Source organism: Pholcus phalangioides, unplaced genomic scaffold, assembly GCF_987345545.1.
Source record: "Pholcus phalangioides strain wild (caught in Gottingen) unplaced genomic scaffold, Ppha-v1.0 ptg000015l_1, whole genome shotgun sequence".
In the NCBI taxonomy this organism is placed as follows: domain Eukaryota; kingdom Metazoa; phylum Arthropoda; class Arachnida; order Araneae; family Pholcidae; genus Pholcus; species Pholcus phalangioides.
The window spans coordinates 3,508,085-3,533,841 of NW_028301608.1; the positions used below are offsets into that span (position 1 = coordinate 3,508,085).

General features: G+C 34.8%; 1 protein-coding gene and 1 long non-coding RNA gene across 3 annotated transcripts; one reads left to right on the forward strand and one right to left on the reverse strand.

Moving 5' to 3' along the window:
* Positions 1–3,682: 3,682 nt before the first annotated feature.
* On the reverse strand, positions 3,683–21,609 carry LOC149075264 (uncharacterized). 2 transcript variants are annotated; one of them, XM_089242585.1, is made up of 7 exons: positions 21,092–21,609; positions 17,911–19,257; positions 17,531–17,766; positions 14,699–14,976; positions 13,468–13,731; positions 6,061–6,218; positions 3,683–3,799 (listed from the first exon to the last, which is right to left on the reverse strand). In XM_089242585.1, exons 1-7 carry the CDS (start codon positions 21,382–21,384, stop codon positions 3,721–3,723), a joined length of 2,655 nt encoding a protein of 884 aa, XP_089098711.1. In that variant the 5' UTR covers positions 21,385–21,609; the 3' UTR covers positions 3,683–3,720. The 2 variants fall into 2 exon arrangements, with proteins under 2 accessions (XP_089098711.1, XP_089098710.1); XM_089242584.1 differs by having other exon boundaries at positions 17,531–19,257.
* A 1,828-nt stretch (positions 21,610–23,437) lies between these two features.
* On the forward strand, positions 23,438–25,197 carry LOC149075265 (uncharacterized). The gene is made up of 2 exons (XR_016194185.1): positions 23,438–24,182; positions 24,999–25,197. It is a non-coding gene; the product is annotated as an uncharacterized LOC149075265 (long non-coding RNA).
* The last annotated feature ends 560 nt before the right edge of the window (positions 25,198–25,757 follow it).

Below are 25,757 nucleotides of genomic sequence, written 5' to 3' on the forward strand. Positions count from 1 at the left end.
TAGCGTATAGTGGTGAATACATGTTTCACTCACAGTCAAAAAATTGGCTATAAAAGTCTTCAGGGTTACAAACCAATATCACAACAATTTAACTTTTTATATTCCCTTTTGATCAATCGTCAGTAATCGTAGCACCCATCTTTTTCCTTAATATTTATGAATCACAAAACACAAATATATGTACAAATACAGACCAGAGAACAAATACATACAATTTGGGACCTAACGATCTGGCACAAAGCTTTTTCATTTCCAATTTTTCATGAATTTTGCGAAATTGAAATGCCCACAACATCAACTTCCTCAAGCACTTTTAATCTGCGATCTTCCATGATGCTGCCATTGAATTTTTCAATGATTTCAGGCAAGACACTCTTCTTCTTCAGTGAATGGGTGACCTGTGTTTAAATTTGTCAATACACAAATAAATGGCTTCTAATGATAGTGCAGAGTCTCCATGAATTGTCTCTCCAATTTTCTCTCCAATTCAACTTTGCTCTGTGCAGCTCAACTCTTTTAGTTACAAATGTTTTGTTTGTTTTACTGCAAGGCACTTATAATAATTAATTTCCGAAGTAATTGCTACAATCTGAATTTGGAACAATGCCAAAAAATAAACCACAAAGCTCTGACAGGTTTTGAGAAGAATGATAATTATAACTACATATAATTATAAATATACAAATACAAATACAACGCCACAACAGACAAAATGCCCAATGAGGTGGCTGATAAAAAGATGCCCATAAAAATATGGTTGTCATATATTTCAAAAATACAGCAACCCAATTAAAAATGCAATTAACACAAATTATAAACAATATATACACATGATAAAATGTTATACAATGCCCATAAAGAATACTTATGGTTGTCTTATTCTAAGAATGGATAGTTTCTCGATTTACAATTACAAATATTAATTATAAATTATAATTAAAATTATAAATATTAATTATAATTACAATAATCTAAAAGTAATTGTGCTAATATCTCAGAGATTATCCTTATCTATTAAACAACCCTTGTATATCCAACGACTAATGAAAACTATCATTCAATCAAATGACTTAAGTTCCTGTTTTTATTGCAAACTTACCTAAGTACCTAAGCAAAGTATTTCTTGCAATATGGTCTTATAACTTAAAATAATTAAATTGTTATCACATCAAGCCCCCCAATTTTCATCTCCGGCCATCAATCTCCAACATCGTATGAAGGATTTACCCACCGATCTCAAACAAATAATTTCTGCTATCAATGAATCATTTGAATCGCAATTTCAAAACTTTCAATCATACATTGCAGCAGAATTTTCTAAAATCTCCGATCAAAATCGTCAGTATCAACTCGAAATAACCGATCTTCGAAACAAGCAACAACATCTTGCATCTAAAAATTCCATATTGAAATCCGAACTCAAAACACTGCAAAGTGAAGTAGGAGAACTTCAACAATATTCCCGCCGCTGCAACATCGAAATCCAGGGACTTCCAGAGTCATCGGACGAAGATATAGAATCTCTCAAATCAAGCATAATATCAAAAGTTGTTCCTGAAATGATTGATAGTGTTACAGCCTTTCACCGTGTACCTACCAAAATTAAGGATAAAATAAAGCCTATTGTGATGCAGTTTGACAATAAATCAAACAGAGACAGATTTCTCAAGGCTGCAAGATCGAAGAAACTACAAGCATCTCATATAGACAATAGACTTAGACCCACATCTATTTATTTCAATGCTCATTTATGCCCATATATGAAATCCCGAATCATAAAAATTAGCAGTTGTAACCCCGATTACTAAAAATGGTGATCCAAATGATCTCAACAACTTTAGACCGATTTCAGTTTTGTCGTCACTTTCAAAGCTTTTTGAAATTATCATTAAGAATAGAATGTTTTCTTTCCTCTCGCATGTAAATTTTTTTTCTATCAATCAATATGGTTTTCTTCCAAACAGAAACACAGAGACTGCCCTTTTAACATTCACTAAGTATATTGTAGAAAAAATTGATACATCCAAAAAGGCTATTGTCATTTTCCTGGACATAAAAAAAGCATTTAAGAGTGTCGACCGTCGTATCTTACTCAATAAATTACATATTTTTGGTATCAGAGGTAATGCACATAAATTAATTGCTTCTTATCTTAGTCATAGATCTCAAATAGTTAAAGTTGGATAAAATCATAGTAATCCATTAGAAACAATCAAAGGCGTACCTCAGGGCTCTGTTCTGGGACCATTATTATTTAACATATTCATAAATGATCTTTGCAACATTGAATTAACTGGTAAAATCATAACATTTGCAGATGACATAGTATTGCTTTATTCAACTGATGACGACCATTCACTTGCAAATTTGATAAACGCCGATTTATTAATAATTCGTAATTAGTTTATCAGTAACGACTTACAAATAAATGTAACAAAAACGAAGTTTATGTTCTTCTCTTCTATGACTAATATAAACTTCAACCATAATCTGATATTCCACAATAATAATTGCCAAAACATTTCAACTTGTAACTGCCAGAATCTCGAACAGGTTTCCACGATTAAATACTTAGGTATTCATATTGATCATAACCTCAGATGGAAAACTCATGTAAAATATTTGCAAAGTAAATTTTGCTATGTGATTTACAAACTATATTACCTAAAACCATATATAGATCACTCATTCATGTTAATACTTTATTACTCATTATTTCACTCCCTTCTGTTATATGGTTTAGCTATCTGGGGTGGCGACTTCATTTCAAATCTTACACCAATAATAAAACTCCAAAAAAGAGCAATAAGACTTATCACAAGTGACTATTTGACTCCTTCAAAACAACTTTTTCACAGTCTTGGAATCCTTCCCCTACGTCAGCTTTATTTCTACAAATCTACTATAATTATTTTTAAACGACAATTTGCTTTACCTCTGAACAGTTCCCGTTTCTCAACTAGATTGAACAATATATACTCTCTACCACTTATCCACAAAACTCTTCTGAAGAAGCATTTTACTTACCTCATCCCTAAATTTTGCAACTCTTTACCACCTGCTATCCTTAACATTACTAACTTATTACCTTTCAAAAGACACATGAAGCAATATCTTTTTTCAATCAGTGACATCGAGAGTTTCTTTTGATTTGGCTATGCTCCTCAATCAGTTAAATTATGAATCTATTTGATCTTAAGCATTGCAACATTATATTGATTAATAATTGCATATACTTACCTGAAAATCATGCAATGCGTATTTCATAAAATTGCACTCCTTGCTGTTGCCAAAAATACTACAAATTATGTGAAAGTTTTGTTTTGACATTTGATTTATTTCATTTATTTATTTATTATTATTGTTTTTTTTTTTTTTTGAAACCCCCTCCCCATTTTGTGTGTGCGTGTGTATGTGTTTTTCTAATATTGTGTTTTTCCGTTTTAGTTTGTTGATGTTGTTTACTAATAAGTAACTGTGTTCCTTATTATTCATTATAAATTTGCAATGTATCATCCAGTATGGGTCCCTAGACCCCTTGGCTGATTTTTTTGTTTCGTCTTGTATTTATGTAAAAAATTAAAACAATAAACAATCAATCAAAAACTTATTAAAATTCTTAATTTTAAGTCAAATTAACATCTTTCATATTTACCTTGTATTTTTGATAATCTGAGTTTTTAGTAGTATGAGGTGGCTTGTTTTGTTCAACTCAGATTATCAAGACACTGTTGTACCTCTATTGAACATTTCAGTTGCAAATAACTCAATTTGTATGATCATGTAAGTATAATTTGTGCTAGAAAAAAAAAATTAGAGCATTCAATCAAATCGCATTTAATTTCTGAATAAATCTCCAACAATGCTTTTTTTACTTACTAATGAAAACAAGACATTAAGCCTATGAATTATATTGAGAAAACTTTATTTGCTTCTATTGCAGCACATATCTGTGATATGGATCGCTAGACTATATAGCATATGCATTGTAGTTCATGTAAAGGAAATAACTTATAATAACATATAAAGGAATTTAACTAAAAAAAAAAACTACTGCTAACATTTACAAATTCAAACTTGTTTCTCTACAAAAAAAATAATAATAAATATAAATATTTATATAAAATGTGAGATCAAAAATACATTTTTGGCAATTTTAATTCCCAAGAAGCCATAAACAGAAAAATAACAAGCAAAATACACAAATAATTTAATTTTCAACACATTGTTTTTAACAAATGAAGATAATTTCCTTAAGGTACTGTGTAGAACCTCATTATAATAGACAGTTAAAAAATTGCAATAATAATGAAAGGCGTTTATTTTTATCTGATGAGTTTTAAATTTTCCAAGCAAGCGATTAAACACAGACCATTGTGCTGTTTAGTGTAAACATGGATGCGCTGTATGACTCATATGGCTTGCCAGCCAGAAAAAAATTAAGATTTGCATTGTGTATGCGTACACACATCTTTCTAATCCTACCTATGGTGTGAAGGTTTTTTTATTTAATATACAAGGTGCATAGGAAAGTCCCTTTATTCTGGAATAACTTGTGAACCATTGATCCTAAAGCATACTTCTGATTGGGAAAGTATCCAAATATTGTGTAGACCTCAGATACGTCATTCATATTGCAAGGAGTTGTATAATTATTGAAAAAAAAAATTAATTTTTTATTTGGTCACCCTGTCCTTAAAAACTCAATTAGAAAGTTGCTACTGTGTCTCCTGAGCCCAACAAAAAAAAAAACATTCCACGCTTTTAAGTGCAATATTTGCTGAGATACTTGAATTCTAAAATCGTTGGAAATAAAGGAAAGAATGGCGTAAACTAACAAACAGCTCATTCTATGCTTTGTATGCTGTTCTTTCCCTCATTTCGAATGATTTATCAAATCAAATATCTCAGCAGATATTGCATTTAAAACATGCACTTTTTTTGGCTGAGCAAAGACGGGACAACTATCTTCTCCAACTGGGTTTTTTAAGACAGGGGTGGCAAAATAAAATAAAATTTTATTTTAATAGCTATACAAACAACCCCTTGCAATATGAATGAAGTATTCGAGGTCTACACAGTATTTGGATACATGGCAGTTACATATCAGTTAAAAATTCTTCAGAATATGGACTGGGTCGCCATTTCAGTTAGTATTTGGATATGTTTTTGAATTGGAAGTATGCTTTTAACATCAACAGTTTGCAAGTCATTCCATGATAAAGAGACTTTCCTAAGCACTCTGTATAATAACATTTTTTATATCTACATGTGTATAACAAACCAGATTTGCATATAATTTTCATTATAAACCAGACTTTCATTAAAATGGATAACCTTTAGCCCGTATTAGGCTGCTATAATGTGGTTCTACTGTATTTTTATTATTCCAATGGAAGAAAAAACAATCTTTATTGCAGAAAAATAAAAGTTTTGAAAAAATCGTAACAATACTTATATAATGATCAAAAAGTATGATTTATATTTTAACTCTTTTAACGTTTTTTCTCTTAATAACTTCCTGCTGTTTATATTTGAAATGATTAATCTTATTGGTCATTAAGCAGGCATAATATCAAAGCAATCTAAAATATAACAACTTAACAACAATGGAAATTTAACTTCTTTTGATGCATTCACCCTTACCAATTCAGTATTTTTTAGATAAATCCATGTCATTATTTTTAAAAAAATGAAATAATAATCTTATAAATTTTTTTATGCATTTATTACATGACGTAAATGGATACAATTTCCATCTAACTTTGAGATCATAGTCGTGTTTAACGAATATAAATTATAAATCTCTTGTGGTTAGTATATGAAAATTAAAATATACACAATAGATAAATTATATTTTTTTTGCTATACTACATATCTTATACTCTAAGATTTTAATTTCTGTATAAAATATTGTGGAATCTTCAACTTCACTCTGTTGATAAAATAATAATCCCAGAATTGATTTCTTTCAAAAACTAAAAGATCAAATGAAATGAACAACAAAAAATTTTCATTTGCATAACAAAATTTTTTTTAATGAGGGCGAATAAGTTTTACTTGTTTTCTGATGAACCATTTTCTGCTGTGGTGAACCTATTTTCTGTTAAGCTGTTCTCATGAAATGACTTTGCATCTGCAAGAAATGTGGTAAAGGGATCTTCTCCGGATCTCAGTTCATACCACTGTGTTAACCATTCACTGTCATAATCTCTTTCCTAGAGTTCAACGAGGGAATTTGTAATTAATATTTTACATAATATGTGCTTTGTTGAATATTAATAAAAAAACAAATTAAATTAGTTTTCAACCAGTGTGCAGCCACATTTAAAGAAGTATTTTGGAGAAAAATAAAAATGTCATCAGCCAATGATATTTATCTGATAAGCGAAAATATTCAAAACTGCTGATTTAGACAAACAAGTTTTCTTCTTACAAGTATTTACACAACTGGATATTGAGAAGATGCATTTTGGAAATAAAATCCAACTTCCTCTGCAGGGAATCAAACCACCATTCCGTTTGCAATTCATCTTGAGCCAAAATTTGTCTTAACAATATCTGGTTATCTAAACTCTTGTATGATGAATAGCAGAGAGCGAAATCATCTTCATATATATTGCCATCTCTTGACATATATCATTATCAGGCCTAGAAGTGAAAATTTGAAAAAAAAAGTAGGAAAAATAGAAACTCCATTGAGAAAAAATAGGAAAAAAATGGAATTGCCAAATTATCATAGCATATAAAAATGTTGTGCCATCAAGATTCACACCTTATATTCACACTTTAATTATAGTGTTATCTATAGATTATTTTAAGAAACTCAAGTTCTCTAACGAATTTAAAAATCTTTCATTTTCATAGAATGTGGTATCGAAAACAATGTAAATACGCAAAACTAAAAAGAAATTAATCAAATTTCTACTGTTACTTGAAAAGTCCAACTATTGATCGTGATCCATTTTTCCCTGTGCTTTTCGAAGAAAGAAAAAAACCTGTCTAGGTGCCATAGAAATGTAACCCATGCATGCTTAACCCATTGTCCAAGGGCCGAATGTGGCCCCGGAATGATCTGTTGGGGCTCACAACTTCAAATCATATTTTGTAAAAATGAACCAAGCGACACTTCCAGATCGTTCAAGAAACCCTGCAGCACATTCACAGATCACCGTGGCACAGTTCCAGATTATCCAAGTTAGCCCAGCTGCTGTTCTACTGCACTTAAATGACTGTGGCACATTCCTAGATCACTTAAGTGACTCACGGCAGAGTAACAGACCCCTCAACTACCCGCGGCACGTTTACACTTCATTCAAGTGACCCGCGACACAGTTTCAGAGCATTCAATTGACCCATGAAACTTTTAAAAGATCACTCAAGTAACCTGCATCACAGTTCCACATTCTTAGTATACTGCTGCACATTCCCAGATCATTTAGGTGATCCGCGGAAAATTTACAGATCACCGCGGCACAGTTCCTGAGCACTCAATTGACCCAGACATATTTACAGGTCAGCTTAACTGACCCGCAGCACATTTCAAAATCAATGAAATGGCCCACTCTCTACTAAATGTTGAACATCTTTGATGCAACACTTCCTGGCGTTACATTACACCCAAAGGATACAACGATTAGAATGGCCTGCGTATTATGTTCATGAATGTTTTTCTTTCAAGACAACGTCGTCAATAGCATACACACGAACCTAGTTATGCCTTAAAACACACATGCTAACCAATGGCCCTCAGAGTTATCTTATGTGGCCCAGGACGAATAACAAAACCACACAAGTGGCTCAAGAGCGATCATCAAATCATTTAAGTAGGACTCATTTCCAGATTACTTCAGTGGCAAGCAGCACATTTCCGGATCATTTATGCTGCCAAAGCATATATCCAGATCACCTTTTTAAGTGACCCCAAGCACATTTCCAGACCACCTAGGGCGCGGTAGCCCAGGTCAATAAGGTACTCGCCTAAAGTACCAAAGGATGTTTAGAGGTGTCGCGAGTTCGATACCCGGTTCGTCCTTGTCAGAAAACTTTCCTGACACAGGGGTACAACATAAATGGTGACATGACCACAGAAAAAATTGCTACAGCAGGGAGTCCCCCATCAAGGGGTTAGCGCACCAACCTATCGACGAGTATAAAAAACAAGCCTGCCGTTCGGAATCAGCAATAAATTGTAGGTCTGGGTCTAATTAGCCCTCATGTGAAGAAAATGACAGTGATGCGACAATAATGATCAAATGACCAGATCACCTAAGTCACCCCACGCACATTTCCAGATCATTTAAGTGACACCAAGCACATTTCCAAATCACTTAAGCGACCCGCGACAAACCCCCAGTTCACTTAAGCGGCTGGAGGCACATTTACATATCATTTCAGCGGCACGCTTTGAGATTACTTGAGTGGCTCGCAGCACATAGATCACCTAATGGTCTGCAATACATTAACACTTTAAGTGGCTTGATGCATTTTTTATAGATTATTTCAGTGGTGATTAGTGATTATTAGATTGATTATTATTATTATTGTGTGATTTTAGTGATTATTTTACATTATTTTATTCAAGTGGCCGCGGCACATTTCCAGATGACTCAAACGGCCCGGGCACACTTTCAGATCACCTGAATGACTAGCGGCATATTACAATTTAACTCAACCTTTTCAAGAGTGTGGAGCCACTTCATTGATTTTAAAACGTGTCGCGGGCCACTTAATTAAGTGATCTAGAAGTCAAGTCACTCAAGTCACCTGGAAATGTGCAGCGGGCCACTTAAGTGATCTGGAAATTTGCCTCGGGCCACTTAATTGAAGTAAGAATGCGCCGGAAGCCCGTTTCATGAGTGATCTGGAAAAATGCCGCGCATCATTTAAATGATGTAAGAATATGCTGCGAGCCACATAATTTATCCGTAAGTGTACCGAGGCCACTTGAGGCACGCCACATTTAGGAAGTGGGTTGAGCACATGCTTAAAATAAGGGGGCGTTCAAGTATTACGGCAGCAAAGTTTCAGCGATTTTTGACCCCCCTTGTTAGGAAAAGTCAGCAAAAATCTGACCCTCCCCCTATCAGCAAAATTACCTCCTAACGCATAGTGGTGGGATCAGAGACATACGTGGGATGGGAGATCTTGGTTGGGGGCTCGTGGTCCCCCCCCCCCACCAGACGATCAAAAATATATTTTTTTAATAAAAATTTCGAAAGAAAATATCTTATTATAATGATTTTCTGTTAATTTCAATATTATTTGAAAGCTAAGAACTCAAAATTTATTTTTAAGAAATTCATTGCGACCCTACCTCTAAGCCCATAGGTAATCCTTGACCCGCGGTAAACACTTGGCCTGTGCTGGCTCAAATGTGGCCTGTCCCTCTCAAACCTAATTTTGTAAAAATGAACCAAGTGGCACATTCACAGATTGCTTAAGTGACCCGTGACACAATTTCAGACTATTTAAGAGAACCGTGGCACATTTAGAGATCCCTTGAGTGATTTGTGGCACAGTTTTAGAGCACTGGCACGGCCACCAGCGCGGTTTTACGTCACTGAAATTATCCGCGGCCCATTCCCAGATTTACTAAAGTGATCCGCGGCATAATCACGGATCACTTGTATAACGCGCGGCACAGGTCCAAAGCACTTGGATCCGCTAAGTATTTAGAGATCACTAAAGTGGCTCTGTAGGGGACTCAGTAGGGAGAAGTTCAGGTGCCCACAAACTAGCGAAAACTTTTACTCGTTTTTGGCACACAGAGTAAGATGCCATTAAGAATATTTCATATTTTTATAAAAGGAGGTGGATGATGTAAGCATCATTCAACCTCCCCCCCATATCGATGCTGACGTAATAATTTAATGACCCCGAAAATAAAGAAACCCGAAAGATATTTTTCTGAAGGTTAAAAAAAACCCCGTAAAACCAGATGTTGCTCGGGCTCTTCCCCGTAAAGCCGGGTTTTCCTAGGAATAGAACTTTTGCGCCGTGTGCAGCGTGAAAACGCTGATTGGTTAAAAACTTGAAATTCAGATTTTTTTTGACCAATCAGAGTTTTCCCAATGCGCCCACTGTAGAAACCTGTTCCTATGAGCAGGTTTTCCATGCGTGCGCAACGTGAATCACCAGCGCAACACAGCGTCTCCTCACAAATAAAGAAGGCACTGCTGTTTTCCTACAGAGCGCAATACGGCTCACGACAACGCTTTACGTCGGGCCTGACTGGCGGATTGCTTCTGAAGGAGTTGAATGCACCGTGTGCCGCGCGTTTCACCGATCTTTTCATTTTTGTTGTGTTCTCTTTCCCTTCCCTTCAAACCGGAGCATGCAGCCAATAGAGTAGCTGACCCCAGGGCCATATACTACAATATAGCCGCCCTGATCTGATGCGCCACGGTGATTATGTAACACATTTTTGCTGAAGCGAAATGATCCAGTTCGGTTCGCGTGGCGCGAAACGCCTACTAGGAAAACCCGGCTTTGAACGCTCATTACATTACGAGATACCGAGAGAGAAACCTATAGTCTCTCATGGAACCTCTTGTGTGTGGATAGAGCCTGTCCCTACCCCCCCCCTTTTTTTTACCTTCTTATTTATGACAACCGATCTCCCAAACAGATTCTCTTTATATGACATGAATGTCGCTCTTCACTTGTTAATACAAGATATACAGAAGACTAGATGTTGTGAAGATATTTATTATTTGAGATAATAAATATCTTCACAACATCTAGATTCTCTTTCCCCACTGGACTTCAGTTTTTAGCACTTTGACTATATGGTGCGGTGCGGGGGCAAAAAGATACACTTGTCGTCGTCCCCTGCTCCAATGGAACTGAAAAAAAAAATTCCCCTCTTTTTTTCAGTAGCGAGTTGTGATGTGAATAAAACACGTGAAAGAGGGACCGAAAGCAGTGACATTTTGCGGTTTCTCGGAATTTTCTTAGTGAGACATCAGCCGTAAACAAAAGGAGGAAGGGATAAAATAGGAATAGTAGGAAAGAACTGGAATAAAATAGGACAACTGCGACGAAAATAGGAGGACATTTCTAAAAAATAGGAAAAGTAGGAAAAATAGCGCTGCGAGGTCTGCATTATATATAAGCCAAGGTATGCCAATTTGAGTCACTTGATATATTTTTTTAAATCATTGATAAGTTGCGAAATTTAAATTTTATTTTTCCTTTTTTTGAAAACTTCAGCTATATTAAAGTAAAAAATAACCTAGTATGGCAGGATTATTTAAAATGTGTTAATGTCATAAAGTTCTTGATTAAAATAAATATAGATTTGAACCTCATCCCTAGAGACAGAGCAGAGGAATAGCTGATCTATTTCTAGATTTGCTTGTGTATAGAAAAAATTGCAGAAAAATATAAGGAGTTTGACTTAGAAGTAACACCATGTATTTTTGATCGGCACAAACAGGGTTTCAATTGGCACTTGCTTTCCCCTAATGAAAAAAGTGGGGAAATTATTTTTTGTATGAAGTCTTGAATTCTATGTTGTAGAGGCTAATTGAAAACATTAATAGATGTTGTACCAATATAAATACAGTTAGACTCTGTTGGTAAAAAAAAAGCAAAAAGTTTAGAGTTTCTCGTTTTTTTAAAATCAAAAATCATTAAATGAGTGAAAGAATATATACATCTCTTTAAATTTTTGAATTTTTTTTATGATTTCACTTGCTCTTGCTTATTTAATTTTATTTCTTTTATTCATTAGTCTGTTTGTTTTTCTCTTTTTCCCCCCTCTTTGTTGTAAGTGCCAACCTGCCATTCACAAATAAATGTAATGTAAATAAATAAAGAATAAAAATGTGTAAATTATTGAGCAGCATCATGCAAGTCATAAATGCATCAGCTGATTACATATATAAAAAGTCAATATGATGATTTTCTCAATCATTTCATACTCGATGTGAACCTTCTCAGCTGTACAAGTGAATCAAGGTACCCTACAAAAAAAATATGCAATAATTTACTTTACCAAACAGGGTAGTCCTGGTAAGTAACAACACTTTTTATTACAAGAAAATAGTTTATCGTTGAAGCTGATTCAGGCTCAACTAACTTTCATGTTACATAAACACAGATTTTTAGTATTTGTATTTCTTGTCTGTTAGTTTGTTTAAAGAAAACTTACACATTAATTCTAAATTGAATTTAAGAAACCAGATAAAAAAAAATATGCATTCTTAAGGGTTAAAAAGATTAAATTTGCTTAGTAAGCAATCAGAATTTTAATTTAAAAAAAACGTCTGATTTAATTATATATATATAAATCACAATTTCTTTTATACCCTGATATGAGCTATTAGCTGAATTAGGTCTGACTATCCATTATATGGTCTTGTTCAGCATACATATGCTCAAAGGAAAGAGACATGTTTGTTGCTTTTGTAGTGTAGTGGTCTAGTCTAGTGCACTAGCCAGATTGAGATGGGACATTAGTTTGATTCTGCAGACTTGGTCAGATTTTCTTTCAAAATTCATTGTTGCATCAGTCAATTGTCTAAGCCCTTATACAAATAGCAGAGATTGACATGATCTTTGTTTTGACAAGTTTTTGTTTCTGTACCATGTTCAGCAATAACAATTTTAACCACTTGCCTGACATGGCCGGGACAACACAGGCATCTCCTTCCCGAAATCGACTTGCTTGAACATAGCATGGGCATCATAATTTTTATGTTTCTGTTTTCCTTTTTTCTTTCTTTTTAAGATTGAAGTTTTTTTTTTACTCAGTAGGTGTCTATAGCATACTGCACACTAGTGGCAGTAGGTGGAAACTTTTGTAACTATATTCCTATTTTTTCATTAGTATTAAATAGATTATGTAACCAAACTACATTACGTATCCATCTACAAACTAGATTATTTGTATTCCATGTGCAAAAAAAAATTTTAATTAAAAAAAAAAAATGAAATAAATGAATCAAAATTTTGAGGTTTATAAATTAAAAAATCAAGTATCATTTTCTGTAATTGTGTGTTATTCCTAGTCATAGACATATATGAATAGACTGAAAAAATAGAAAAAAACCTGATGTTTGTACAGAAAAAAATTAAAAACCCATCAGGCAAGGGGTTAACTGCAGGTACGACAATTATTTTGTAATGACAAGACTATAGCTTGGAAAATATTGATAATACCCAGCTTAATAGTGTAACAGTAAAGTATGACATGTGGAATACCATATAATACAACCAATGGAGAAAATTAGAGAAATAAAAGTTCTCCAGCATTTTCAGTGCAAACATGGTCATTTTTATTTCATTTGTACTCTCTTCTGATTTGTGTCTTTTGAAAAAAATGCAAAGCTGTATTATGAGAGGGAATACTTCATTGAACTTGGAGGGTAAATAAAATCGTTCTGAAAAGTCTAAATATTTTAAATGAAAGGAAGGATTATGATTCAAACTTAAATATTTAAATATGCTTTCAAAACTCACCTCAGAATTATTAGAACTCTCATCAAGGTTATCATCTTCACGGATTCTTTCTTTAACAGTGCTGATGCATATTCGCCTGAAATACTTTTCCCACACAGTATACGTAGCATAAGCTATTCCTAATTCTGAAATTATCTGCTGCTGGTGATATTTGTGTATCCACATGTATGCAAATGTCAAAATTTGCTCGAGAGACATATTAGTTCGTTCCAACCAAGTTCCTCTTCTAACTGAACATCTTTTTCCGCAACTTTTCCTTGTGCCCTTGTTTAAATAAGAAAACAACAACTAATATAACTAGTGAAGCAAATGGAGTTGTTGACTTCACTTTATAGTAACTTTTGGAGTTTATATCACTTAAGGTCTTATAATACAGTAGCATCTCGATAAGTCTGAGTACCCTAACTTGACATTTATTACTCTCATGATTAGCACATTAGTAAAATGTATCGCAACTAATTTTTTGAAATTGCCATATATTTGCTATCGGTTTTCACGGCATTCCTCTTGTGTATTTCAGTTCTTCATGCTTTACATTGTTCTGCAATGAGCCCTCAGCTGTTTAAATATGTTTTGTTGTAAAAATTCCCACAATAGTATTTTCCACACTTTCTTAAAATTCTTTCAGATTGTTCTGCAGTAGCATTGATTGTTCTGAGACATACCTCACGGATTTCGGCATAATCTGCCTTGTACGTTCTTCGTTTCATTGAAAAATTTCAATGTTTGACAAAGATTTTCCCTCACACCTTGGGATAGAGTCGCTTGCCACTATTTGGAACCTAAAAACTCTTTCTGTGCACTACAGAGTCACAATAGATGTGAATAGTACCTAAAATATTTGATCTGAGAGGTGGTTGAGAGAGCTATATTTTTGGTGAGAATAGAAAAATTTTCCTAATTTTTGATGATTGCCTCGCTCATTCACAAATAACAGATATTTTGACTCACTGTGATTTTATCACCCTAATTCAAGACATTTGGAACTTTTCATAGAAAAAATTGCAAATAATTTCACTTTTTAATTTATAAATGATGGAATAGAATTGCTCAACTATCAACATGCATGCATAAATGGTATTAAAACATTGAGGGTGAGATCAAAAGAAACCTTGCTAACTTGACATCAGCTTAAGTTGAGATGTTTTTCTACACTCTTGGGATGTTGAGTTATCAAGGTTCTACTGTATTTAATTGCTATCCAACATCCAAGAAATAAGATTTCCATTACCTTATCGTTCCTACACACCCAAAATGATCCATCAGTAAGACGAGTAGCACTTTCTTGTTGCATCTGATGCCCACATGCTGAACATACCATCGATGCATAAAGATATCCCATGTGTTGAAGCCACTTGATGCATGACTCTTTTGTGTTGCATACGACGCAAGTTACATAGATGAAGTTGATGAAATCTCCAGAAAAGATTTCTTTACCAAACTCCCATTCGAATGTTAAAAATTCTGGCTTTGGATCTTTGCTTCTATGGGCATCGTTCACTACTGGCACTAAAGTTAGAGTAATTTTGAGAAAATGAGAAATTTATATTTGTAATCAAAGTACAGTAATTATCTAAATCTCAATAATTCAAACTACACAGATTGCCAAATTAAGCACATGGGTGATCCTCACGGAATCAGCCTAAATTGTATCCTCAGCAATTTGCATTTAATATATACGGTACAGAATATTTTTGTTTTTCTTCATTTTCCTGTTTCTGACAACTCTCCACTCTATTTATAATTTTCTCATCAATATATTTTTTTAATTTGCTTGAACAAATTTTCATTTCGTAAGGGAATGTCTTTCTCCTCGCTGTCTCCAGCCCATTTTTCAAATTCTATAATGATAACTTTCTATCTTAAAATACAAAATATATATTTTTCTTTTTTCTTCTGCAATTTTAATTAATTTTTTATTAATAATTTATAGCCAAATGAAAAATTTTCCCAGCTTTTTTTTCTCTCATTTGTGACGTTTAGAAAACATTGGTTCAAGTCATACAGCACCATTTGCCACCTGTCAAATTTTGTGTTGAAAAGAATGTAACCATCACTTGAACTTCCTTTTAAATCAATTAGAATTGTAAATTACTTCACAAATTAGATTTATTCAGAAAAAAAACTGTGAGTGTCTTTATTACACACACGTCTTTCTCCTGGTTAGTTTTTTTTGTGAAAAATATATAATTTGAAATTATTTTCAACTTGCCTCATATGTTTCAGTTTAGAGATTTCTATTACTCCTAAAAAAGCACATGAATTCAACATGTTTAGCTTCTGATCAGTGTTGCAAAACATGTAAGAATTTCTTCCTCCTGGCATTAGGTAACTAGAAAGAAGGTTTGATTATAAGTCAGGGGGGGGCTGACAGGACTCTAGTCCTTGAGGCCGGGACGACTATCATCATTTTTTTGCTTTTTCATGCTATAAATTAACTACAGAAGGGGCCCGTTGAAAATCTGACAGAGGGACCCGCAAAAGATCCCAGCCTAGGGGCCCCGCTACAGAATGTGGGGGCCATGGGGGGGGGCAAAACAAAATGGACACACAGAACTTAATGAGACATACGGTCAAAGCAGATACAAGTTCCCTTGCCAATTTTAAATGTCAAAAAGGTGAACTGACACTGGCCATTGTGCAAATTTTGTCTTCCCCTCTTTCAAAAATGAAATTTTTTGTGATTTGACGAAATGGCGACAATTTACGTCAGGCTTATGACATCATTCCTGGAACTAAAATTTTGTACAAAAATATTAAAGGGATTTTTAAAAAATAATGCAGGGATTTTTCCTTGCAAAACTTTGACATAGTGTAAGCCAGTGTTTCTTAACCTTTTTCAGCTCATGGCTCCCTATGGATCACAATTTTTTCTCGTGGCCCCCATGTCCTATCCAGGGCCCACTCTACCCTCATTCAAGAGTGAGATGCTTTCTATTTTTTTCTTATGAATGGAATTTTAATAAATCAGATCAATCTCTGGAATCCTGGCTAGCCACGGATTCAAAAATGGTGGATTATAATTCCTCCCAGGAGTCAAATTATATGGTAAAAAATGGTCTGTGTAAAATACGGGACGATCTAACGAACCTGCACGATAAATCGACCCTCCCAGCGCATCAAATGTTACTCTGGCGGCCCTCCATACTTAGCTGGAAATAACAGCTTACATATGAAAATCATAGTACCAAATCCCCCCATAGTACCATATAGTGCAGTCCCCTCCTATTATAGACATGAAGACCCTGGTCATGCCCACATAGACCCAAGGGTTCAGATACCCCTGGTTCTATGGACGGATCTGATGAATTCTGAAAGTAGTAATATTTTTCAACCATGTTTCACTTTTAAACATTTTCTCATCACAGCTCTCTATAACTCCCTTCACCACCTGTCGTGGATCACCTGTCTTCTGATTTTCTCCCGTGGTCCCCCTACAATATCCCAGGACCGCAAGGGGGCCGTATGGCCCCAGGTTGAGAACCACTGGTGTAAGCCATCGTCAATTAATACAAACCAGTAAGTTAAATTACCTACGATTACTACTGCCAAAAATCAAATCACGTCAGCAAAAAAATTGTCATCGTTCCAGAAATGGGACATACAGACTCAATATAACATAGGGTCAAAGCGAATACAAGTCATCTTGTCAATTTTAGATGTCTAAAGGGCGAATTGACGCTGGCTGTTTGGCAAATTTTGTCTTTTGTCCGAAAATTAAATATTTTTTTGTGATAAGATGCAATAGCGAAAATTAACCTTACGCTTATGACATTATTTCTGGGATTAAAAACGAAAGTAACAGCTTTTTTGGATTGAATATTTTGGGAGTAATTTTTCTCCCGGGAAATACAAGAATTTTTCAGGAGTCTGGGAGATGTAACAGAAGTTCAGGAGACTTGCAAGCTATGTGGTTAGTGTAACATGTATGTAAAATACAAATACAAGGCCACAACAGGCGAAATGTCCAAGGTGGCTGAAAAAAAGATGCTCATAGCAAATATAGTACAGTATGAATGTAGTATTTAGTATAAAACATACTGCTTTATACTAAATTACTCACCAGCTGTAGCCACTGCAGCAGGCACCATGGAATAATCTTCTGCATCTGATGGAGATGACATGCTATCATCAGATTCTTCTTTAATGGACACTTCTTCATCCCCTCGAAATTGCTCTGGTTTCAAATAACTTAGGCTATGGATATTTTCAGAATCTGCCTTACCTTCGAATCGCAAGCACACATCTTCGTTTTTTTGCCAAGAGAGATATATTCTGTTCAGCAATTCTGTTTTTTCACTAAAAGTAGAATTGCACTTGGAGATTAATTGCAACATTTTATTGATTATTTCCGATCCAGCATTAAAAGAGTCTTTATTGAAATATTTATTTGATTCATCTTCATAATCATTGCATAGCGAAGTGTGGGCACTTATATAATACCTTTCTGTCCATCGGATATCGCAAAGGATGTCATCAAACACGGGTACTCCCAAGATTCGTCTCACAGCAAATATATGGCAACAAGGAAGGAAAGTCAAAGTGTAAAATTTACATGAGCAGTTGGAAGAACTTGCAACAACACTGGTTCCAAAATGACAGAAAACATAGCTGTCTAGCATTATCGGTGGGTTGATGCTGATTTCTGCAGACGTGTCAAGTTGATGATTCACAAATTCTGCAGCGTATGGAGTGAGAATTTTCGATATGTGATACTGTGGGGTGAACTTAGAATACATTGACAAATTGGCAGATTGTTCAATAGTCGTTATTCTATGTTTCTTCTCCATTCGCAAAAGCCTCATTATGAAGAAAAATTTGTGAATGAAACTGTTCATGTCTGAAGAGGTACACAATACCGGTTCAAACTTGCTCGCAATGAAAACAAGAAATCCATTTAATGAACGAAGAATGCTTTCGTGATATTCAATTTTAATTCTCCATTCGTTTCTAGTGGGTCCCCAAACTCTATCAAAATAATCTATAATGCCATTATCCAATAACTGTAGTTGCTGATACAGTAAGCTGTACTCCATCTCTGTATTGGCCATGGCCATGTTTTCGAAAATTTCAGATGCATTTTTTTTCTGGTCATATGACACATTAGTAAGTTCGCAACTATTATAAATATATTTCCGAAATGTGCGAGATGCTTGATAAAAACACATCATCATATTCGCCTCAGGAAAATAATTCCTAACAACCTCCCTGTTCTCAAATGAAGGGTCCATTACAAGCATTTTTATATTTCTCCAACTTGGGTTGTGTTTCTTGAAAACTGAAAGCAGCCAAGTAACGCTTTCGATACATGACACACTTCTCACCAACCCGACAGAAATGATCTCACTCTGACCATTTGAATCTTCTGCAAGGAAAAACACAACGATCAAGTTCAAGTCGATAAGTGTGAACGAGAAATCAATGCAGACTCTGTAAGAATAAAAATTAAAAAAGTCTTTCATGTGACTGTCCTGAAAATATATGCATTTGAAGTTTCCCTGACTATCGAAAAAGACTTCTGGAATAGATTTATAATCCTCCTTTAATGATGAAATAGCGGGTTTGATCATACGAAAACTTTGTTCTTTCAAATCTGAAAAGATTCCAGAATTTCCGCTGCAACTTGGCACTTCCTCTTTTTTTAGTAATGGAGGTTTGATATACATACTTTGTTTTTCGCCTTGGCTAACAGTCTGCTCATCGTCATTAGAAGCTTCCTCATTCATTTCCAAAAATTCTCCACATTTAGAAACTTGAATTTGTATAGTTGCGTTCTTCTGTATTACATCTCTACAAAAATAAAAAATTTTATTATAAATAGTATATTTATAGTATATTTATTAAAATAGTATATTTCATTCACCTTTATCAAAATAGCCATATTTTACCTATTTTTGTTCAGTTATAACAGAACTGCGTAAATTTTCTCACAAAAAAACAAACTTTCTTTTTAGTCTAAAAATTGATTTTATTGAATCATGTACCGTATACAGAGGCATATTTACAAGTGGACTAAGTGGATTATAAGAGCTTGCGGATCATAATTTTGGAGGGGGCAGCAAATTTATGGAATGAGTGGTTAAAGAAGTTGTCAAGTAGGAGAAGGGTGACAAAACCATAAATCTGCTTCTGCCGAGAGATCAAGGAACTAAGTCTGTGAGCAACCAAAAGAGTGTCTAAGCACTTGAGTGACAGTAACAGTGTGGAAGCATGGAGTGACAAAAAGGATGATCTAGAGAGCATATGAATATAGGAGTGACCTAGAGAGCATATGAATATAGGAGTGACCTAGAGAGCATATGAATATAGGAGTGACCTAGAGAGCATATGAATATAGGAGTGACCTAGAGAGCATATGAATATAGGAGTGACCTAGAGAGCATATGAATATAGGAGTGACCTAGAGAGCAAGGAATCAGATTAGTGAGTGACAAAATAAGTTATCTTGAGAGTGTGCAAGCATGGGAGTGACTTGGAAAATAAGGAAACATGTAAGTGAGCAACTAAATGAGTGACCCTGTGTGGGATAAGTAGAGTGACCTAGACAGTGTGCAAGCATGTAAATGATGAAAAGAGCGACATATAGACAGGGGGATCAGGTCAGTAACCAAAAGAATGTACAGTGGAACTTTGGTTAACGAGCTCAATTTGTTCTGCAAATGTGCTCGTTATCCGAATCAAACTTCCCCATAGGAAATAACGGAAATTCACATGATTCGTTCTGCAATTATTCATTCACAAAAAAAGTGATTGATAAAAATGGCTTCATTCAATAATACAACAATAATAAGCTTATTCTTTTTGTCCAACTTTAAAAGTCTCTAATGACACTTGAAACTTGTTTTTGCCTCTTTTTTTAGAATTTCTCAAAAATGTAGAATTTGCAATTTTTCTTGGACAGATTCATTTCTCGCACACTGCTACAGCTTTATTTCACAGGTTTTTTTTCTACAGACCTTTGCACAGATTCCTGCATTTTACACATCTCTCTAACATTATTTGAAGTGAGGCACTTCTCTCTTCCTCAGAAAAGATACCCTCCATAAGATCTTGCTGGCTGTTGCAGGCAGTGGAGGTCCATCAGTTTGTCTAGTCATCTTCTAGCCAAGCATAATTTATAAAAAAAAAACTTCAAGCGCTCATATACATGGTTACAATGCGACATCTAGTTTGGTATCGTAAAGCAGTCACGCCGGGTGTTGATTTTTCAAGTAAGGCACACTGACTGGAGACTGAAGGGGAGAATATCATCTGCAATTCCACAGTACGTGTGTGGACAAAAGCGAAAAACCATCAGCTCAGCTGTGAAAACATGACAATAAATAGACAAGGTTCAAAATTTTTGCTTGTAATGCGAATCGTTGCTCGTTGATCGAATCAAATTTTTTCTTATTATGCGAATTGCTCATTAACTGAAGTTCCACTGTATAAGCATGTGATGAAAAGAGTGCAAGCATGGGAGTGGCCCAGAGGAGTGTACAAGCATGAAAGTTATTAAAAAAGTGACTTAAAGAGCAATGAACCAGATCATGAAGCAAAAAAAGAGTGACCTAGACGATTTTTAAAGAATCATTTCTTTATCATTTTTAGAATCACTAGCAAAGATTAAAAGAAAAAAGCCTACCTAATTTCGAGACAAAGTTTTTCTCTGCGGTGGCGATCATAACACTTTAGACAACAAGGTATGTCACAAATACCGCACAAAAACGACGTCTTCATCTTTTTGTGTTTCTCTTTTTTGCACAAGTAACACTGAATCTTTGATTTGTCAGAGATAGAGACGAGCTTACAAAAGTCAAAATCAGTGAGTTTGAAAGCACTTTTGAGCTCGTCGCTATCAATGTCCATAGAATTTTCAGAGAAATGTCTATCTGAATCACTGGGACACATTTCATCTTGCTGCGGTTCTACTGACATTGTAGCTGGAATTTTTATGACTTTTAAATTAGTCAACACGTACAATTATTTTTTAAACAAATATTACGTTATAAGATTATCAATATTTTTCCATTTTTTTTATAAAGTAACTGAATTCCTTGCAATGGATATTTGACCGAAGACAAAGCAAAAAAAATTGTAATAATACTCAAAAGGGTAACGATTATACATATATTACATTTACACAACGCAACAAAAACCACACGTTTGAATGAAGATAATAAGACGGCCTTGACCAAGATTTGCAGGTGCAGGGTCTTAAATTTTTAAATGATTTATTAAATTGTCCCTCAACTTCAAGTCATATTAGTGGTCATTATTCGGTCGAAAGCAAAAGATATTTTTCTGTTTCGTTTTCCCTAGAAAAAGAAATTTTTTCTAGAACGATTTATTTTAGAAGCAGGAGCAGAGAACAGAAAATTGCTAGATTGGCGCCAAATTGGGCTGGTTTGAAGAATATTTGGCGGGGGAATTTTTAACTTCTGTGGGTGTGGTTTTTCGGACTGTTTTTTTTCGCCAACAGCGTTGATGAGGGAAAGAAATTTTTCTGGGTGTTGAGTGTTTTTTTTTTGAGAGAAAAGGGGAATTTTTCTTCTCATTCACTCCAGCCCCTATCTCACGTGGTGTTTTCTTCCTGTTAAGGAGACCCTTTGAAAGAAATCGTGCCATTTCCCTCAAGAGTGGGCCCGGGACAATTTATCTTTTCTTCTACACTATAAATTCGCTATTAAGGGGCAATAGGGAAAATCCAGCAAGGGTCCACCAAAGATCCCAGTCTAGGGACCCTGCTGCAGGTGCCATGAAAAGAAACAGTTGTAAAACATTCGAGGCAAATAAAAAAAAGAAGAGAAAACGTTTGACTGCTTTTAGAACTTTAGTAGGATGCCCCTCTCCAAAACACAAGCACCTCCACACTTGTCCGGCTCTTTTCTAGTGTCGGATTTAATTGGATAGTTAGTATCACGTGATCAATGACGTCTGATTAAGGATTTCCTCTCTAGTTTTGGCTGTTCTTCGTAGTTATGACGATTTTATTTATATTTTTGACATTATCAGCCGATCAGAATAAGGCTATTGTGACGTTATAGAAACATCACCGTATGTGTAAAGTGTACCTCCTGCTGTTACGTTTGGCAACTTATCGCAAAACACCAGCGTCTATTAACGATTTCGCTTTTATTTTGTCATTACGTCTTGTTTGCTCACACGATAATAAATTACAATGATATAATTTAACTATAATACTATAACGATCATAATAATAATGATATAATTTAACTATAATACTATAACGATCATAATAATAATGATATAATTTAACTATAATACTATAACGATCATAATAATAATGATATATATTATATAATAATAATCATATTGACATGCAATAAATACAGTGGCTTGCCGAAACACAATTTCTATGTTTGGTTTTCTAATGAATCTATCAGCATTATGAATCAATAAATGATAGCAGGGCCCAGCTTCGCTGGGCGCTCGCTTCGCGAGCCGTTACTATTGTCAACTTGATGCAACTGAACCACATTTTGATTAAATCAGAAAAAAAACAAAACATTTTTTAGTGATTCAATAAACGATAACTTATTATACGGGGGTGGCCCCCCATTCCCCTGTATCGCCAAGTTCGCTGTTTGGGAGACCCCCCCCCCCATTCCCGTGCATATGACAATTTGTGGTGAATTATAATATAATAAATCATGTTTATCCCGTGCAACGGTTAAAAGAAAAAAATTAAATGTGATAAGAAATTAAACTTTTCAAACGAAGATGCTAGAAAAAAAAAAAAATTGGATTTTTACGAAGGGACTCGAACTCATAACCTTCGTTTTAAGCGGCCCGTGAACTTCCCACTGCATCAATCCTGGTTGCCGAACTGAGGTTAAATTTAGAATATCCATTATTAAATGTCGCTAGGAAATATGGTGGCGCCAAATGGATCAAAAGTTACGGTAGCCTCGCGGTCTACTGTGACGTTTCTATGACGTCACAGTTGCTTGAAAAAAAAATAGCGCCAAAGCCACATGCAAAAGGTTACAAGGAAGAAAATCCTGATTTTACGTCTATGATCACGCACGTCCAATCAAATTCGACACTAGAACAGAGTCGGACAAGGATTGAGGCGCTTTCTCCAAAACCGGGACCCTAACGGCCGTATTCACCGTCCAGGTTCAGAACGCGATCCAGGTTCTAAACCGCGTTTCACCTCAAAATTGGTATTCACCACCCCTGAATCGAGATCCACGGACCAGCTTTTCGAGCCTGAAACTGAATCTCCGATATCGGCGATCCAGCAGGGTGAATCGAGTTTCAGCGCATGCGCAGTGAACATTATCGTCGCTGCAAACACAAACATCGACATACGGCCGTATTCACCGTCCAGGTTCAGAACGCGATCCAGGTTCTAAACCGCGTTTCACCTCAAAATTGGTATTCACCACCCCTGAATCGAGATCCACGGACCAGCTTTTCGAGCCTGAAACTGAACCTCCGATATCGGCGATCCAGCAGGGTGAATCGAGTTTCAGCGCATGCGCAGTGAACATTATCGTCGCTGCAAACACAAACATCGACATAGTAATGGCGGTCGCGCTGAATTGTTTTTACGATGACCCGGAATGAAATAGGGAATTTAGAATAATTTATTAATTATAAGGTGATGAGTGACCGCGTTTAGGTATTAAATATATGTTAAGTAATTATCCCCGATCAATGAAAGCTTCCAACTACTACTTGAAGCCATCAATAAGTGCCGAAAGAAGGTGAGTAATGATACTTTTCTGTGATTTCCTTCAAATCTGAACTTCATTCGCTAACAAAATGATCATTATCAAATAATGATTATTTAATAATATGAGTAATATACTCATGTATTGATATTAATGACAAATTCGTCTTTATGGTACCTGAAACAGCGTCGTAGCGGGCAGGGCCGTCTTAAGAACACCATGGGCCCCCGGGCCAAGTGGCTTTTCTGAGGACCTACCAGGTAAATTACAGAAAATTTCAACCAAATCTCATTTTTGTGAGGCCCCCTCTTCTCTCGAGGCCCCCGGGCCGTGCCCGGGTAGGGGAACAATTATATTATAAATAACTGGAGAATATTCTTGTTAAGAATAATAAGAATATTCTCAAGTTATTTACAATAGTAGTCCTTCCAGAGTCCTTCGTTACAATATTCTCAAGAATTTTACATCTCTAATCTTAATACAACAGCAATCCCTCTACAATGATATTTTTTCGGAATATCATTTTTGCGGAATATCATTTTATTGAGATTTTAGTGTGTGATCATACCTTTCGCGCTCAAAACACCAATTCAAAAATTCATGAAATTACTTTTTGGAACCTTATTTATTTGCAGTTCATGCCAGCATTGGGCAATGATTGAATGAAATTTATAATATTTAAGTAATCTATCATTACATAACTAGTACCACGTGATTGCTGATTACATGTGCTTTATTCGTATTATGCAGTATGATTTCACTGTATTTGAAATCACAACACATGAGTATGATTTGCTTCATTCTTTAGGGAAATTTCTTTTCATGAAAACTATGTTTTTAATTTTTCAGATGAAACAAGTATTTGGGAGCAAAAGTAGGGTAAAAACACATCTATGATAAAATGTGGCCACTGAAGACGAGCTGACTCAATCATGGAAGAAAATCTCAATATTTATTTACAATGTTTGTGTGTGTGTTATACGTACCATTATTTTTTTTAGCAATCTCAAATACTTCCATATAAATATGAATAAATTATTTTTGATAATTGATTTGTCGTTATTTCTTAAGTGAGGAAAATGTTAGCTTTTTTTTACGTAGTTTGAATTTTGAATTTGTGCCTTAATTATGTTCAAGTTACAGTGCAAATTTTGAAAGTAACGAATTACTAGATTGTGATTATCATGTAAATACAGTATATATTTTAAAAAAATCCAGATTTAACTACCAATCCTGCTAGTAAAAAGAGGGATGGAAAATGATTTTGTTGATGAATAATGACGTTGAATCTATCAATATATGTCAAGTTTTTTTTAATTTTTAGTCTTGGCTATTAGTTTACCCTTTAGTTAAACATGATTCAAAGGCAATGCATTTTACACACATAAAAAAAAAAAATTGTCCATACACTAATGCTTGTATTGACTGTCAGATTTGAAACTTTGTTTACAGATTTTTTATTTTTAAGAATCTTTCAGCTTCAAGGACGTCCTTTCAACTTATATTTAATAATATAATGAACTGTTTTGAACTGAATCTAACTTTTTACGTAAGCTAATCAAAAAAACTAGTACACATGTTGGAACAGTTTTTTGTTGAAAAGAAAAC